The sequence below is a fragment of the Phyllopteryx taeniolatus genome, chromosome 13, assembly GCF_024500385.1.
Source record: "Phyllopteryx taeniolatus isolate TA_2022b chromosome 13, UOR_Ptae_1.2, whole genome shotgun sequence".
NCBI lineage: Eukaryota > Metazoa > Chordata > Actinopteri > Syngnathiformes > Syngnathidae > Phyllopteryx > Phyllopteryx taeniolatus.
Genome location: NC_084514.1, coordinates 17,307,681 through 17,326,376, shown reverse-complemented (window position 1 = coordinate 17,326,376; position 18,696 = coordinate 17,307,681). Strand labels below are relative to the sequence as shown.

The 18,696-nt window shown below is 46.5% G+C and overlaps 1 protein-coding gene across 4 annotated transcripts in view; it reads right to left on the bottom strand.

Annotated features, from left to right (window-relative positions):
• Window positions 1-892: 892 nt before the first annotated feature.
• The window catches only part of npr1b (natriuretic peptide receptor 1b), a 34,137-nt gene continuing 16,333 nt past the window's right edge, over window positions 893-18,696 (bottom strand). For 2 of the 4 annotated variants that reach the window (XM_061795981.1, XM_061795982.1), the window contains exons 6-23: window positions 17,413-17,548; window positions 15,451-15,545; window positions 15,164-15,299; window positions 14,672-14,756; window positions 11,604-11,721; window positions 11,464-11,535; window positions 11,316-11,393; window positions 10,100-10,204; window positions 9,752-9,823; window positions 9,481-9,643; window positions 8,245-8,400; window positions 8,004-8,172; window positions 7,398-7,544; window positions 6,115-6,238; window positions 5,426-5,494; window positions 5,186-5,360; window positions 4,617-4,715; window positions 893-3,497 (exon numbers count right to left, since the gene is read on the bottom strand). In XM_061795981.1, the coding sequence (XP_061651965.1) occupies window positions 3,352-3,497; window positions 4,617-4,715; window positions 5,186-5,360; window positions 5,426-5,494; window positions 6,115-6,238; window positions 7,398-7,544; window positions 8,004-8,172; window positions 8,245-8,400; window positions 9,481-9,643; window positions 9,752-9,823; window positions 10,100-10,204; window positions 11,316-11,393; window positions 11,464-11,535; window positions 11,604-11,721; window positions 14,672-14,756; window positions 15,164-15,299; window positions 15,451-15,545; window positions 17,413-17,548 (2,145 nt within the window). In that variant the 3' untranslated portion in view covers window positions 893-3,351. The remainder of the gene's footprint in view (window positions 3,498-4,616; window positions 4,716-5,185; window positions 5,361-5,425; window positions 5,495-6,114; window positions 6,239-7,397; window positions 7,545-8,003; window positions 8,173-8,244; window positions 8,401-9,480; window positions 9,644-9,751; window positions 9,824-10,099; window positions 10,205-11,315; window positions 11,394-11,463; window positions 11,536-11,603; window positions 11,722-14,671; window positions 14,757-15,163; window positions 15,300-15,450; window positions 15,546-17,412; window positions 17,549-18,696) is intronic. The other 2 variants (XR_009791614.1, XR_009791615.1) reach the window with 2 other exon arrangements.

The following is an 18,696-nucleotide window of genomic DNA, read 5'->3' as shown; positions in this document are numbered from 1 at the left end:
AAATCTCACGGCACACCAACAAAGATGTCACCAAAAGTGGATACATTCATTACTGTATTGACTTCCTGCCATTTAATAGATGACCATTTTTAATTTGTTCCGTCTGTCATTATGCCTCACTGGCATAAATAGAGGAACAAAGATACATTATGTATATATTTCTATTTGCAGATTTTCACCCATCGCGGGCGGGAGTTTACTGTATTCACATTTGGTCCACTTTAAACAAACCAGAGTTGGTTTCCTCTTGGTCTGGACCTTTTGTGCAGGTGTGAATCCCGGTGCGCACCAAACAACTGCCCCGAGACCTCCTTTTTGAGGCGGTCTCTGTCCGCTTTCTAACAAACTGGGTGTGGTTCTTTTGCGGTGCTGTTAATACGAACCGACCTCGACCCGACCCAATAATGTCCCGTAGCTTATAACGATAGTGAATGTTTTACGTCATATCTAATCCGCGGTCTAATTCAATATGAAAGACATCCTGCAGACTGCACACCTTGATGTTGTCAACATTATTTACGCACACAAACCAATGTTGACCCAAGCTTCAGAGCATGATTCGACAGAACGTGGCATGTTTACGTCCATTAGCGCTAGTACTAGCTGGCTAGTTACATAATGTCGCGTTGGCGGCTGCTCGCGAGCTGTAATATTAAGTATGTGAACATGCCTCAAGCTCTCCTTGAATGGACAGCCCAAAAAGGCCTCTCCCGAGCGCCCGGTGACCCCGTGCATGTTTTGAACCCCTCTTTTTGTTATTTTTTTCCCCACCCAACATAATCGATTGCCGTGATCCTTGTTGTTGTTGCAGAACCTGTCATAACTTTCTTTGAGTAAGTTGCTTTTTGTTATTGTTAATTGGAGGCTTAAGACAGGAACGACAGATGCTTCATGACAGGTTACTCCCTCTTTTATTTTTGCAACTTTAATAAGCGCAAATTTGCAGAACAGAAATGCAGCGCATATTTCCAGGTCTGTGCTTTGTCCCGTCCTCTTCATTTCTGTCCAATGTGAGCAACGATCGTCACGCGTGTGGCTTTGTTTACAAATTACTGTATAGTTCGCTTGCAAAATGTACAAAGCAAAGAAATTAAAGTCCGCTTTTGGTCCGGACCAAAGGCCTTTCCTGTCTCCAGTTCGTCGTGCACGCGCCCGCTGAACGATGCGTTAGCATTTCCTCTCTCTCTTTGTGCCATGGACTCTGATGTCTTGAATTTTCGGAAGAGTACTAGAGTAACAATTCAAAGTAATTTGTTACTGTCAACACAAAAAACAAATCGAGATTTAGAGGGCGAGTTCTAGCGTTTGTTCAAACATCTGTTACGTAAAGCTTAAAACACCGATGTTGATGCTAATCGGTAGCTCGTCTATGGTGTTTAGCTTTAAGCTAGATGGCATTTATTAAGGCAAAGCTATACGGCTGTTTGAAATACACAGTGTCATTGTGTTTAAAGGTCAGATGACAAAGACATTATGGGGTCAGTTAAAATTCATATTTGCATTGTTTATATGTCATGCACGTCACTTCCAGCAAATTTTCAACCATAGTTTAGCTAAAAATGAGGTTTTTATGACGCATATCGAGTCCTCCCAAAACATACCCGAAGCTCAAGACGCCGGGGTGCGGTTACTCTATCCAGCGCAAGGGCTACCGGAAATGACGTTGCAATTGACAAACAGCGTGCAACACTCTATACGCAATGGCGAGCAATGTGTTGGAATATGAGGATTTCGACGTACGGGAGCACCCGACTGAACTCGGCATCGTCCAAGCAAACGCGATCGAGCCGATCAGGAGGTCGGAAACTAGCAGTGACGACGACGAGCGGACAAGTAGCAGCTGTACAACAGAAAAAGAGAGTGGCCGCCGGCGCCACGTGACGCCATGTCAAAAGCTTGAAATAATGCCACCCCAGGGGTGCCGATATTTTTTAGCACGACTATACGTATTATATATTCATATCTGATTCAGTGACACGGCACAAGCTTTTACATAGGATGCAGTATTCCTGTATATTGTGTGCCCCTCGCTCGAGTCGTCGAGTCGCGTTATAACACGCCACGCACAAATTCTTTGCCGTGTGTCTGTCGGCTTGTCGTAGAGGCAAAAGTACAGACGACGGTACTGAATGGGTCTTTTTTTTCCCCCCACTCCCCAGTGCACAGTAACCATAATAGAGTCGTAGGTATATACGAGGGAATGCTCACCTCTCGTCTGCGCCGCTTCGCCGCTGCGAGATTGAGTTCCGTCGCCGCCGGTGGAGGTCCCGATGGCCGTAGGGAAAATAGTTGGCACCGCAGCCGCTTCCAGCCTCTGCCTAACTACACCTGTGGATCCGATGCTTTCTCAAAACACGCCCGTTCGAAGTGACCGGCACAGAATTTGGAATGCTTGCAAGGCACCCATAGCTGAGCGTGTTTCATCCCCTGTCGAGTGACTTCCCCTATGCACTGGTCACGCCTTCCTTCTTTACTTGGAAAGCCCAAAAAAACTCTCGCCGCTGCCTGAACCATTTGTACAACCAAATGCCACAAAACAAACCACCGTGACGTCGTTAAATCGTACGACAGCAAATATACAAGGACGGGAACAATAGCACACAACGGCGCACGAACACGATGTTTGGCTCGTGTGACGTCACGGCGCCGGAAAGAGACGAAGACCGGAAGGCATCATATTTATCGATTGAACTGCTGTATATCTGCCATATAAAGACTTTGAAATGGCAGATGTGGTTTGTAAACGGGTTCGAGAGTTATCAAGAAACATTTGAAAATCTTTGTCCTCTGACCTATAATTTGACAGTCAACTTCAAGTGGGAGTGCAAATAAAAAACTTTTTGATCAATTGTTCACCAATTCTAAAACCTTGTTGTGAAGTGAGTCGAGTTTCCCTGCCACCATACAGCGCTCGTATGTCAAGCTATCGCTCGCTAGTCAAAGCAAAGCAAGAAATCTTCCGAACGACGGCTCGTATCTCGAAAAACTCGTGGTCACTCGTATCTCCAGGCGCTGCCGTACTCGACCTCACTTCCTGTCAGGCTAAGACGTCATTTCTTTCAGTTAGCATTAGCTTGTAGCGACGTGACAAGCAGAGATTTGTGCCCTCTAGTGGACACATGACGAACTTGTTGCAATTGAGTTTAAAGGATCAAAGTAGCCCAAAGTCAAGAATTATGTCCTTTTTTTCAGTCACGTGAGCATCGGACACTTCCTGGTTGTGGATGGCGATCGGCTGAGGCCGCCCTACCAGGAAACGTGGCACAAACGCACTGTGGCTTCGTGGCGCGTTTCCTTTTTCCCTGCCAAGCTGCGGCGTGGCCGCGCCCTCTTCCTGCGCTCCCCGTGCAGTCATTGGCTGTCGCTCTCTCCCAGCAGCCAATAGGTGGTCATCTGTCCTTTGCCTTTAATGTGCACGTCCCCTCTGAGCTCCAAGCGGAAGCAGCCCAACTCCTGAAGGACGTCGCGAGTGGCCGACGACACGTGGATCTTCAGCGCTGCGCACACACGCGCACGTACGGCTCATCAGGTCAAAGTGCACATACGGCTCATCACAACAAAAGGCCGAGCCAAACGATCGTGAAAGCAAATCCCCAATTATCACAAAAATCGGAATCATTGTTTTCCCTTCACGCTGAAAAAACAAATGTCAAGACAAATGTCGTCGGGCGGAATCCTCGCATCTCCAAAATGACGACTTTTCAACACCATCCCGAAATCATCATGGAAAAAAAAATTGCTAATTGATGACGCTCACGTCGGCCTGACGTCATCTTCCCAAACTCTTTCAACGGTCTCAGAGCCGTGAGTGAACGATGAGCTGACTGATCTGACTTTCATCGAGGAATCTGCATGTCATCTTACCTTCTTGGCTCGCAGGCTTCCTTTTGCACCGAAGCATTTCAGAACAAAACAGGCTAATTTGACTATTTTCACTATTTCAGACTTTCAATCTGGAGGCGGCATAATGCTGCACGACTCTCACAGAATTAGGGAAGAGGCGGCGTTTGACCACACTTCTCACACTGTTGAGCATTCAAGAGTTGATAGGTTTGTCCTCAAGCTATTTTCAACATTTTGGATTGGTTAATAAAGCGTAAACGTGAACATCTCTTGAACTGACCATATTTGGACATACGAGGTTTCTGCCCGACAGCCAAGAACCCCCCGCCCCTTTGTGGGATTTGCCTCATAATACCAGACCAACTTGTATCAATTTATAATATAAATACATATTTTGCCTTCACAGAAAATGTGAACAAAAAAATTATCTTGGAAAAATACTTAACTGACAATTGTTCATTAATTAAGTGGTGCAGTTGCCTTCCACATTTCGTATCATACTGCAGAATGTGAAAATGATTCGCTGGCGTTGAGAAAAATAGTCGCTATATATCGTAATATCGTAAAAAAGCGGCTCAGTTGGCAACACTGACTGCTTTTGTAAACGAGCTCCTCTACTTACAGCTGTGCCGTTACTGCAAGCTGTTCATATCAGCAAAAGATGCACTTTCAACTACACAAGCTGCATCATAAAATCAAATCAAATCATAATTCAAAGGTGTCCTGACAAAGCGGTGATGCTTGAAATGGACGAATTGTGACGGTGTGCTCACCTTCTCCACTGGACTCCATCCTGGACGACGTGTTGACCGTGTCGCCAAACAGGCAGTAGCGAGGCATCTTCAGACCCACCACGCCCGCGCACACCGGACCTACACACACACACACATTTGTTGAGAAATTCTACAGTAGTGCATCATATGGAACGTCGTGTTAACTCATTCACTGCCGTGGACGTTTCTATTCGTCAACTGCAATCCAACTTTTACTGCCACGCACAAACACATTTGTCGACTACGTTTTTCTGGCAGGGCTCATCTGTGAAATTCAAGCTTCTATGTAACTGTCGTGATAAACGGACGCCAGGAGATGGCGGCGATGCATTGCTTTGGATTTGATGTCAGCGCAACCTTTGAGTAGAAGACAAAGATTAGGCGCTGAATCTCAGCTTGTCACATCAATTGTGCGGGAGAGAAATGTAAACATGTTGGAAGTCGGACAAGTTTAGACACCGGACACTCCGACAGAGTTCGTCCGCGGTAGGTGTAAACAGAGTATACGTCGCAAAGTGCGGAAAAGGGAGCCGTTACAACCCCTGCTGCGTGACGTGTGCGCGTCTGACCGCTGTGTATTCCGATCCTCAGCTTGAGCTGCTCGTCGGGCCGATGTCGTATACGGAAAGTGGTGACGGCGTCCAGCAGGGCGAGGGCCATGCGCGCCACCTCGCGGCCGTGCAGCTTCCCGTTCCTCACCGGCAGCCCCGAGACCACCATGTAGGCGTCGCCGATGGTCTCCACCTGGGGGCGTGGCTCGCGGTCACGCTTGTCACCGCGCTTGTGTGCGGCGGCGCCGGTGACCTTACCTTGTAAACGTCAAAGTTGTCGATGATGGCGTCGAAGCACGTGTACAGGTCGTTCAGCAGCGTCACCACCTGGAGACGCACGTGCCAAAAGTGCGCACACGCTATACTTCAGCACAAATACACATGCAAAAACTCACGGTACTGAGTCAACTCCTGTAGTTAGGTATAAGTAACATTTGGAAATGTACTCAAGTGCAAAAGTAAAAAGTCCAAATGAATTTTTGTGAGGTGCGAGTAAGTCACAAATGCGCAATGTCGGAACTGGAAACTTTCAATGTAGTGTTTTAAAAATCAAGCAAGTCAAGTCAGATAAGCTGATCACGACAAAATATTCCATATTCCACCGATGCCCACCAAAGCCCATTAAGATGCCCACCCCCTCCCTTTGCATGCCAATGAATGGTGTTAAATCATGAATTCACTTTTTGGCCAATCACTTTTTGGCTCTGGAAAGGAGTGAGTCAGCAGACGGTTGGAGCAAAGAGCCGAGTTGTTGTTCTTGTTTGTGTGGACAAGACAAGTTTTCGTTGAAAAACTATAAATAATAAGATTAGATGAGAATTAAAAACGCAGAATTCCATGTGTCAACATGAAAGACTTCCTGTCAAGTTGAGCCTTTGATGGGTCGGAGTCTTCAGAAGGCGAGCGCTCGTGCTCGCGTGCGATTGGCTGCGTGAGCGAGGACTGACCTCCATGGGCGTGCTCTCGGCAGAGATGCCGGTGAAGCCCACGATGTCGCTGAAGTAGATGGTCACCGAGTCGAACGCCTCCGCCTGAACAGTCTCGCCGCGCTTCAACTGCTCCGCCACCGAGCTGGACACGCACGCACGCGCACACACACACACACACACACACACACTTAATACTGGGGTCCTGTCCTGCGTTGCATGCAGTGAGTGTGTGTGTGTGCGCGCGTGGGCAAAGCGTAGCCCGCCGAACGTTTACTTTCTCAAGCGTTCTGCCGTTGGGCAGAATGCTGGCATCTCCAAAATCCTCAACTTGTCAGTAAAGCCAAAAATCGACTCTACTGTATCAAGAACGACTTGGCCAAGTACGAGTCACGTTGGAAAGATTCGGAAGATGGCCTGAACACGCACTCGGATAAAACGAGGGCTATGGAGGGTGAAGTCAAACAGCTGAAGCTCGACGATATGGATGGATGCCGTGGCGTTCGGCTCATCGCTGGCCCGCAGGCTTGTCCTGTTCCATTGTAAAGGGGTTCTAGAGCTATCAAGAACATTTTGAAACATCTTTGTCCTCTGACCTTTAAGGTCCATAGTGCCACTGTCTGCAATGGCGAGCATCACCATTTTCACTGCGCCCGGGGCTTTAGCGGCCTGGTCCCGTCTGGACTTTCTTTTGCTCACAGTAGCTTCCAGCCGCTCAGTGGTGAGGAGAAAACAATCGGGTGTGATACTGAGTTGTTATCGCTCGTGTTTCGCCAAAAGTCAGCCAAAATATTTTCATTAAAGTTTGCCCTGTACTGGTGTGCAGCCAAACCACGTCCTTACATGTTGGTGCTCAACAGCGCCCCCATCTGTCTCATTATTATTATTATTACTATTTTTATATAAACACTTAGGCCTACTACACTACCGTATTTGAATGTTGGTCATTATGATGGTACTTGTATTTTTTTTAGGTGCTACTTGGTGTAAAAACTGACAACCACTGTTGAATTAAACAATTTTAGACTGAATGTAAATTTGACATTTTTCATGAAGCTTATTTAACAGTTGGTTAATTGTATCAAATTATTAATTTTAAATGAGAATGAATTCCTATTCTCTTTTATTATTAAAATATACTCTTTGACACCTCATCTACGAATCAAACTTGTCCCTAGAGCACAATCGTTTGCCCGGCCCCGCTGTACTGTGTCGCGGACTGTACTGCACGTGGTGCCGTGTACTGAGTGGTGGTGTTTGGTGTACTGTGTGGTGCCATGCACTTTGACGTGTGTAGTACTGACTGCGGTAGTATCTGGTAGAGCAGCGTTTCAGCTTTGCGTTTCTCTTCATGATAAGCTTGTGTTCGTTCCTCCACCAGCTCCTCCAAGTTGTTGGCATACTGTTCCATGCGTGACAACAAGTTGTCCAGGATGTTGGTCCTGGACTCCCTGCACACACACACACACAAATGCACACACACACAGGCTTAACGGTAGGTTTAGAACTACCGTAATTTCCGCTAGCCAGTCTATGGCGTTTCTCACTATAAATGACCATGAAGCCATCAGACTTGGTGATATGAAAAGCTCTGGTTTGGTTGAACATTTTGGTATATAAATGTACAATGTTTGATGTGCCGGTTTTACAGAATCCTGCAACTGAAAAAGAAAAACAGCTTGAAGCAAGCACCTTTGGCCTCTCATTTGGAGAAGTTCAAGTGAGCGATTGAGAAGAGGCACTAAAAAAAAAAAACACTTCATGACGTGTCCCGTAATACTTTTAAATGCGTTTCTGATATGGTTTCTCTATTGGCGCGGATTCCAGCTATCCGGGGTGGGCCTGGAACGGACCCCCCGCAATAAACGGGGCTCGACTGTACACGGGCGTGAAAACGTGAGCGTGGTTACTTGTTGTGCTTGCGCAGCAGCATTCTGATGTGGTTGAATTCGGGTCTCTCCGTGGGCTCCTCGGCCCAGCAGCGCTGCATCAGCTGGCCCAGTTCCGGACTGTGAGCGCGCGGGTCCACCGTGGGTCTGAGACACGGCCACTCCCCCAGCACCACGCGGTCCACCACCTCTGCACGGGAAGACCAGCGTGCGGTTCGACAGGGCCGACTCCTCGCGCCGCTTCGGAGAGTTGCCCTCTGACCTTTAGGACTGAGCGGGTCCCCCTCCAGGTAGAAGACTCCTCGGCGTAGCGCCACCTCCTGGAGGATGATCCCGAAGCTGTAGACGTCGCCCTTCTGCGTCCCCCGAGGAGGCGTCGCTTCCATCCGGAGCAGTTCCGGAGCCATCCACAGCCTCTCTAGAGAAAGCACATCGCAGAGGACATTTCCCCACCACGCTGCTCGGAAACGAACGCAAAATAGGTCGCCGACCAGGCACAGCCATTGAGAAAAGGCTTGAATGACAATTTCTTCACTACTAACCTAGTTTGAACGTGTCACGTGTCAGTACAACAGATGTGGTCACGCAAGGTCAACTGCTCGGAAAGGAGACTGAACACCCGCCGGCTATAATTTACGCGTGAACAGCAAAGTTGATTTAGAAATCCAGATGTCATTAACGTGATCGCTGAGGAATTGGATCTTTTATTGAGGAGATGTAAATCCAATGAATGAATCGTCTCTCTCGTCGCTCACAGCGACAAATGTTCATCTCCAAAAGACTCCGAGGCAAGACCGGGCCTACAATCTTGGCTCCGCTCGCCACCCGCACGCTCCGTTCCAGCACTTTTAGGAGCCTCTTCGTTCCCAAAGGCTGCACTACTTTTGCCCGATCTTCTTTTCAATGTTCTGCTCCAAACGACCGGAAGACTCGACAACAAATAATAAGACTCACCTCGCTTGCCCGATATCATCCGTTAGCGTCCGCCGCACCTGTTTTTAACCTCTTTTGAACCTTGTATTCACCACGTGCGATGATGGAATGTCACGCATTGCGGTGGAGGTGATGATAGTTGGCGCAGTCAATGTTTTAGATAGAGATCAAAACGGAGCAGTGGACGGGTTTGCTCCAGGTCTTTAGGATAGATGGCACGTTCATTTTCTTTTCACGCTAAAATGGAAAGCGCTGGACCGTAGCTGTCGTTTGTCAGCTAAGCTGAAAGTCAAACTGAAATCGCTTTGATAATCAAAACAAGAGTTGAAAAATCTCTTGCCATCTTCTGTGTACATCATTTACGGCATGCGTTGATATTACTTTAGCCTTTTGTCACAGCAATGAGGAAGGACCTGAAGCTATTGGGGTACATTTGGCAGCGCAACGCCAAACGCGACACGCTTTTGTCGCAGTTTCAGTTCAGGTCGGCGGCGGTCGATCACCGTCCATTGTTTATAAAGGCTGGGAATCGGTCGGCGGATAACGAGCACGGAGTGTCACTCACGAGCGTAGTAAGCGTGAGCGTCCTTTCTCGACGGGCTCTCGGCCTGCAGGCTGCTCAGTCCGTAATCTGTGATCTTCAGCACGAAGCGCTTGTCCACTACGCAGTTGGACGACTTCAGCTTCCCATGAGAGACAATCACGCTGTTGTGGAGGAACAGCATGCCCTACATATAGACGCGCACGCGGGACGTCAAGCAACAATTTGCTGACAGGAACAACAACATGGGACATCCTTAAACAAATTTAAAAAAAGAACAAAGTGAGATGCTCACCTTGACGATGTCATTGATTAGAGAATATTTGAACATCCAGTCCAGAGTGATGCTGTCGTTCTCCAAGATGTCCTACTCACGTACACGCAACCAGAGACAGGCAAAGAGAGAGACAGCTATGGCAGGAAGTAGGGACACAGGTAAAAAGAGAGAGAGAGAGAGGTAAAGAACGCGAGACAAGAGATAAAAGAGGGACAGGCGAGGAGAGAGAGAGACAGGTAAAGTCCCTGGAGGCTCCCTCTCGTGTAGTGTTCGTGATGTTGGTAAAGTGCTTGGACAGGTAAAGACAAAGATTCTGGCATAGAGAAAAGGAGGGAAAGAGAGAGAGCGCGACAGGTAAGGAGGTACCTGGAGGCTTCCTCGAGGGCAGTATTCCGTGACGATGCAGGTGTTCGGAGGGTCGATGCAGGCTCCGATGAATCGGGTCAGATGTTCGTTCTGAACGTCTCTCATCTGCATTCGTCCACAACGTCGTCACAATCTACTACCGCCGTATACTCTATGTTGCTAGCAACGTGATAAGATTTGCCAAAAATGACAGTCTGTCAAAATTTGGAGTCTAGTCAAATTGGCCGCTTCAACTTGCGGACCTTCCCTAAAATGTCCGTCAAACATCCCTTTGCAGTGATCAATAGACTTTACGCCGATGTGATCGGTGTTATCGGTATCGGCCGATAATTAGCATTTTTTTGCTGATCGGCTTTCATGTCGTAATTCGCCGATCCGATGGATAACGTCATCGTCGCAAGACATTTAACTCCGCGTTAACGACACGCAAGTTCTTTGCAGTCTGTGCACGTCATGGAAATGCTTCAACGCAACAAATTTGATGGAGCACCTGAAGAATGTACATGAGGAGGAGCGTGCCGCGTTCAAGCAACGCAGCGGGGGGGAAAAAAGTCGTCAAACGGACTGGAACTCTGGACAACACCCGTCCATATAGCTGGGACAGTGAGAAAGTTAGTCATTAACAGTATTTATTAAAGTCATTTAATTGCAATAAAGTAATTGAATTACAGTAAGTTAGCACCCATTATTTATGTCATGTAATGTTGATTTGATCTAAACTTATGTCAGTCGCCAATCCTTGAATGCCCCCTAGAGGTCATTGGTGTTTTAACTTTTGTCTAAAATGCTGACAAGTTTCACCTCAAAATATCGGCCAAAAAGCTCGTACGGGCTGAAATTCCGACGGTTTCTCCAAGTGTACGCGTCAAAATGAGCGTGACGTTTCAAACGGCGTCAGTCGTCCTAAAACGTCGAAATAGCGCAAATGGAAGATTATTGGTGGGAAGGGGAGTAGAATCGTCAGTCAGCAAGTTTTCAGGAATGTATTCATTCACTGTGGCGTTGAACTGCTTGTGCCATCTTTTTTAGAAAATTCCACAAAGATGGAGGCCACTTGTCACGTTGCTAACGTTACATGTTCTACACTCATCAAAAGCCTTATCCGTTTTCCATGTTGTAGTCAACGTGTCAAAGATCATCGTCAGAGATGTCTCTCTCCTTCTTCCACACACACACACACACACACACACACACACACACACACACACACACTCACATGTTTGAGCTCAAACAGGAGCTTCCTGTTCAACTCCATGCGTGTCCTGTCGGTATACTTGATGGCCACGATGTTTCCCTGCATCGGGAACATTTCGCAATCAGCGACAATCAAACATTCACGCTCGCGGCCGGCGGCGCACGCCCACCTTGTGGTAGCCGGTCTTCGCAAACACCTGCGCGTGTCCGTCCGTCATCAGGGAGCCGTAGTTGGAGCCCCTCTGCGGACAAAGACAGCGCAGCGGGGTCACGTGACGGCGGCATGCGAGCGCGCTCGTGTGACACCGACCAGAGACAGCGTCATCCTGCTGCCGCTGCGCAGCACTTTGTCCAGGTTGCTCATGTGGATGTCGTCCCAGGAGATCCTCCAAAGCTGAGCCGCCAGCTCCTTCTCGAGTTTCATCCTCCTGGCGCAGCAAAGCAATCATCAAACCGCTCCGCACACAAGCGCGCACTAAACATTAGTTGAAGAATTGAAGGATCTGTCCATTATTTGGTTCTGTTCATCGATAAATCCGATTAAAAAATTCTCTCAATTTCCCTCCCTATATTGAAAAACAGGACATAAATCGATGACGATTCAGTTGCTCCGTAACATCCGTCTGTCCGTTTGATCAATTTCTACTAGTCAGTTTACAGTAAGCAAAGTTTGTAACATTTGATTCATAAAAACTTGACCTGCACACGAGAATTTTTCAAAATTGCCCTAAATCACTTAAAAAACAGACAACTTATCCCCCTGCCCCTAATTTTTTATTTTTTTTGTAACCCAATGTAATCAGTCTGTTTTCATGAGTGACTGAAGAAATGGAAGAATATTTACTGTTGACAGGCTGACAATTTGGACAATTTGAAGTTAAACAAGGTCTCTATAAACGATTAAAACGATCAAAATAGTTTTCAATTACCTTGATAATCAGTTAACTGATTCTGACCTCTACAATACTCTAACTAGTGCTGGCCAATTAGGTGATTTTGAATGGATGAATTCAAGTTTATTTGTCAAGGCCTTTTTGTCCCAATTGATTTTATTTGGCGTTTTCTTTAGTCTTTAGGTGAAAGCGCCGACGTGCTTTACTTCCACATAACATGAAACAAAAATCAATTTGCGATTGTCATTATATTTGGCCACTTTTCGGACCTCCATTTCAAAGAGTTTTCAGAAAAAAAGCAACTTCCATTTTTGCTAAGAAACAGACAACATGAGCAGAATCGTCAAACACGTTCTGCGTGTGACAAGAAAGGAGCCCAATGGAAGGAAATCACAGATTATGATGGCGCCAAACATTTCCAAAGACACGCTTGCCAATTTCTATGTCGCAAAAGCAGCCATTTATCCACATTGGAAAACTTTGACCCCAGCTACGCATTTGTTTATTTCCTTCAAGGTTCATCCCTTGAGATGCATTATCTCATTTTCAAGGGGGTCCTTCAACCCGTAATTCAAAATCCTAATGAAAGGTCAATCCCGAACATAATATGTGCTTCCGAGATGCAAGAATTTTGGTCAGGCTGCAGCTCATTTTAACACCTTCATTTACTGTATGTGGAACTGTCACGGCAAATGTCATTTGATATTGTACAACTGCTTTCAGTGTGTTTTTGTGAATGTCAACACCTGGTTAAACTACAACCCCAATTCCAATGAAGTTGAGTCGTTGTGTTAAACATCAATAAAAACCGAATACAATGATTTGCAAATCATGTTCGACCTATATTTTTAATTAATACACTACAAAGACATGATATTAATTTTCAAACTGATCAACTTGATTGTTTTTAGCAAATAATCATGAACTTAGACTTTTATGGCTCCGACACGTTCCAAAAAAGCTGGGACAAGGTCATGTTTACTACCATGTTACATCACCTTTTCTTTTAACAACATTCAATCAATGTTTGGGAACTGAGGACACTAATTGTTGAAGCTTTGTAGGTGGAATTCTTTCCCATTCTTGCTTGATGTACAGCTTCGAGCCGTTCAACAGTCCGGGGTCTCCGTTGTCGTATTTTACGCTACATAATCCGCCACACATTTTCAATGGGAGACAGGTGTGGACTGCAGGCAGGCCAGTCTAGTACCCGCACTCTTTTACTACGAAGCCGCGCTGCTGGAACACGTGCAGAATGTGGTTTGGCATTGTCTTGCTGAAACAAGCAGGGGGGTTCGTGAAAAAGACGTCACTTGGATGGCAGCATATGTTTCTCCAAAACAGGTGTTTGATGAGCATTCCTCAACTTTCTCAGTCTTTTTTGCCACCTGTCGCAGCTCTTTTGGAACGTGTTGCTGCCATAAAATTCTAAGTTCATAATTATTTGCTAAAAACAATCGAGTTGATCAATTTGAACATTAAATATCTAGTCTTTGTAGTGTATTCAATTAAATAAAGGTTGAACATGATTTGCAAATCATTGGATTCTGTTTTATTTATGTTTACCACAACGTCCCAAGTTCATTGGATTCATTGGGTGGAGCTGCCCTGTCGCACCTGTTGGCCAAATCAGGTTAGCGGACTTTCTGTATTCTACACTAATGAGCGCGACTACGGGGTGATGACACGATTGTTGAAGCCAAACTTGCAAAAATTTTCTTTTCTTTATGGCTGGTGTCTTCAGACAAATTTATGTTATACAAATGTGATATGATAAATGTAAACACGAACAAAGTCTAAATATGGAATATTGTCATCTTTGGTGACATCTGTTGACGTTTTAAGTTCCTCGGCCGTTCAGCCGAAGCGGGAGAAAGCGCTTGGAGCTGTTTTGCCCAATGTCGCGCATATACCGGATTGCTGTTGTGGTATTTGTCTTTCGCTCGCCAGCGGATTTCCTTTCAGTCCGATTTATAGTAAGTACTGCTGTGATTCTCTGTTTTGTGTTTTCTACCTTGTCAGAATCAGAATCAGAATCATCTTTATTTGTCAAGTATGTCCAAAACACACAAGGAATTTGTCTCCGGTAGTCCATGTTAGATTGAGCTGTTTTTATTATTTTTTTAAGATTCAGTTCTTTGTTTTTATAGGTTAGATTTGGTATTGCTTCATTTACAAAGTACATTCCGGTATGAAATATTTTAGATTGCTTTGTTAGAGATGACCTTCCTTCCGCTGTGGCTCCGCCCATCTCCTTTCGTTACTAGTTTCCGTAATATTAGTTTAGTTTGCAACGACCTTTCGTCTTTGTTGTTTCACGTTCTTTTTTTAATTCTGTTGTTTTGTGTTTGATTCTTTTACTTTTGAATAGGCTATATAATTGCTCAATAATTGTTTTTGGCTGACAGTTTGAAACACTGCATTATTTCCCATCTCCGCCAGGGGGAGCGCTGGAGTCACCAACTGAGGGATCTTTATTCCTCACCTGTAAATGAAGATGGCGACCGTCAGGGTCATAGTGAGGATGAAGAAGACCACGATGGACACCATCTGGTGGATGGTGATGGTCTCTGTTGACACGTGCGCGCACACGCACACGCGCACACACACACACACACACACACACACACACACACACACACACACAGGAGACATTTAAGGGATCGCAGCAATGTGAGCATTTGTTGTTGTTGTGAATGCAGTGTTCCACAACCTTTTAATAAGCCAAGGCACACAATCTCATGGCACACCACTTAACAAAAATGTCACAAAAAGTGGATACACAGGTTTATTGTGCACCTTCTAGTGGAAGAGCATTTAGTTGGCCTGCATGTCACTATACATCAGTGGCATGGATAGATGAAGAAAGATTATTATGTTTCGTTACATGTAGTCCAAAAATATTTTGGGACACATTTCCTGTGTCCCCTACACGAATGTGGCAGTTGGAAATCACCAGCTCGACCTTTGAACTTACTAGTGAGGCAAGCGAGGTTTTCGTTCTTGAATCCGCACACGGGAACGTCGGGAGGACGGACTCCGCCTGGCCAGTGCGGCGACGTTCCAGGGATGGCCGTCAGCTGCTCCTCTAAGCTGTTGTACACCAGGACCGTCTGGAATCAACCACAAGGCTCAACAGTCCTCACTTGGCACTCAACTACGCAGTCCAACATATCGAAATCCCAAAATTAGCAAGTGGGCAACGGGTGAAAGATTCCTAAGGCAGCCCTGGTGGCTCCTCCCCTCGTGCACGTGCGCACGTACCTGGAAAGCGCTGTCGTTGGCGTCGATCATGTCCCACAAAGCAAAGTCGGTCTCTCGGTCTCCGTTCTCGTCCAGCCGCAATGTCCCGGTCACGCCTGAATGCATCGTGACATCACACGCGCACGCATGACATCGCACGTCCCCGTTCTGCCCGGACATACGCGACACGTGTCGAATGACACGATTCTGTGTTTTTTGCTCTCAACTTTTTACATTTGTGAGAAGCGAAACAAATAGTGTAAGTAAAATAATGAGTAGTTCTCTCATTTAAATAAGTGCTTTGCCACTACAATGAAATGCTATGCAACTTGAATTTTGTTATTCTTCATTTCAACATCGTTGTTGCCCTGTATTAACGCAGGTGCGCGTCGTTTCACGTGGTTGTGAATGCGGTCACGTTGGACATGTGCCACCTGAATTGCGATGCTCCCAAAAATCCAATATAGGACCAAAATTGGAAGAGAGCAAAAAGTGGCAAGAGCGTACATCTGCATTGGACATCCAGCCTCGGTCCGGTTATTACTCGTTAATCCACACATGGAGTAGAACACGTGCAGTGTAAATCCAGATTGATGCCCTTGTCGTTTTGGAAGCGACGTTGCAGAGGCGGCGCTCGGGGGGAGCAAAAAGTCGCAAGAGTCAACCTGTGGCCTGTTGCCTGGCAACAGCAGCGTGTAAATCAAAGATAAGGAATTAGGAACATTACATCTGACAACTAACAGGAAGCCACTTGCCGTCCATTTTGTCGGTGAGCGGGCGACAATGAGCTTGGCCGGGCGGGCTGAGTGATGGATGGCGCCGGCGCGCGGGAAGGACAAAGGGTGCCGTCGAGACATCGACGTGGCGCCGTCGGATGATTTGAGATGTTTGGAGTTACAAGCGGGACCATGGAAGCAATTCAACTCGTATCTCAAGGCCCCGCTGTATTGACCTTTTATGTGAATTTTATTTTTCATTTCTTCCTCCACGTGGGTTAGGTTCACCTCGGGGGCTTTCGGGTCTGCTGCTGGAAAATGAAGCAATCCGAGCGTGCGTGTGTGTTCAAAGGTTGTGTTTGTTGTGCTGTGAAGATATTTCAAACAAGCAGTGCGACACTGATGGATGGCACGCTAATGGAGGACAAACCAAAACAAAGAGTAGGAATGGAGGACAAATAAAGCCTCGCCGTCATGGAACAGACACACGCACGCACGCCTGACACAACGCGCCTTCCCGACGGACCCTCCCTCCCTCCAGAAGCCCTGAATTGACCACAGCAGGGAGGCTGAGGCGTGTGGTTCCCCCTAACGTTGAAACACACCCTCCAGTCGCTCTTCTTAAAAAATTTTGGGGATGTCTTGCCTAAACTCAGTCAGTCAAAATGTTTGTGGATTCATTTTTTTAAACGAAATGGATTTGACATAAAGACGAGAGATACGAGCGCCTTGACTTGCGAGTTTTCGACATCCCAGCAAAAATGTGAAATCCGAGCGCGCTTTAGAAAGACGCCGACCCCGTCAAATCACGTCGGCTTCCTCGCCAGCGAGGACGAGATGAGCCGGTGGCGCCAATGCGCCACTCGGCCGCTTTGCCGGCCACCAAGGAAGGACAAAACATTAGGTACGCCCATTTGCCCTGCTGGTGGCTTACAGATGTGGATGGCAAATCTTATTACACTGCAGCCTTTTTATAGTCTACAAAACTGTACCGTTGAGGGCAATATTTCTTATATAAAAACTTATAGAAAACTTACTGGGCTATTTTAGGGGGGCGGGGGCTGGAAAGCATTAAATGCATTTCCTTCATTTCAATGGGGGAAGATGATGAATTGATCTCTCAAGGCAGCACACCGTCACTGGTTATTTAGAATAAAATGTAATATAAATAATAAAATTTTAAAACGATACCTCACCTACAAATGAGCCGCCCCCCCCCCCGCTCGAAAGAACGCAAGCCCATCGTGTGAAATGGCAAGAGTCAAACCGTGAAAGGTTCTGTTCCACATCCTCAGGGTGACCACCCTCCCCGGAGGCCGCGTGGTGGGCGGAGTCATGGTTTCGTTGAGCGCGTGCGTGTAGAGCATCAGGCCGTCGTAGAAACCTCCAGCGATAATGTTCATCTGAAAGACGTAAACACACGCTCAGTCGCCGTCGCGCTCTCCCAATGAGCAGATGCCGCCATCTGCAGCGGTTTATGCTTTGCATGCGTTGCTGCTCCACGTGTTACAAAGGAGCACTGGTTTGCAGGTTCACAATCACCACAACATCAATGCTCATTTCCGCTAGCTCGTCAATGGGGTTTTGCACTATGAGTTAGCATTAAGCGAGACATAAAGTAAGCTAGTTTGTTGAATGATTGTCTCCCATTTCTTGACAGTGAGAGAGTATGAACAGGCACTAAGTAATACATAAATAAGTATCTGTTAATAACTTGGTGTGTTTTATATTGAACGCATTTAAAAAAAAAAAAAGCTAACCTGCAGGCACCGCCAGGTTTTGGAGCTCACTGGACTGACCTACACGGCACACTTACGCTACAAAGAAGGCATTTGCTGTAAATGTTCATTTCAAGGGTGAAAGCATGTATTCAGGCGACTTACAGAAGGAGAGTTGGAACGTTAATGATAAACAAATTTATGAATAAACTAGCAGTCCGTCACAAGAAACTGGTTATAAGTAGCGGGGAAGGCGGACGACTGGTTAGCACATCCGTCTCACAGTTCTGGGGACCGGGGTTCAATCCCCGTGTGGAGTTTGCATGTTCTCCCCGTGCCTGCGTGGCTTTTCTCCGGGCACTCCGGTTTCCTCCCAGATCCCAAAAACATGCGTGGTAAGTTCATTGAAGACTCTAAATTGCCCGTAGGTGTGATTGTGAGTGCGAATTGTTGTTTGTTTTTGTGTGCCCTGCGATTGACTGGCGACCTGTTCAGGGTGTAACCTGCCTCTCGCCCGAAGATAGCTGGGAAAGGCTCCGGCACGCCCGTGACCCGTGTGAGGAGAAGCGGTAAAGGAAATGGATGGATGGAAGGTTATAAGTAGAGCCCCTCACCATTGAAGATAAGACGTTGTCCACCACATTTACATGATGTACTGAGTATGCAAAACCAATTTGAGGTGATTTCAATTGAAACCAGCTACACCTGCTAGTGACATGCTCCTTTTCTTCTTTATATTGCCAGAACACAGTTAGTGTGTTCATTTTTCACCCAGATCAAATCTGGAAGTACAATATACAGTGAAAAGATGTGTCGCGAAGTGGAATGGAAAA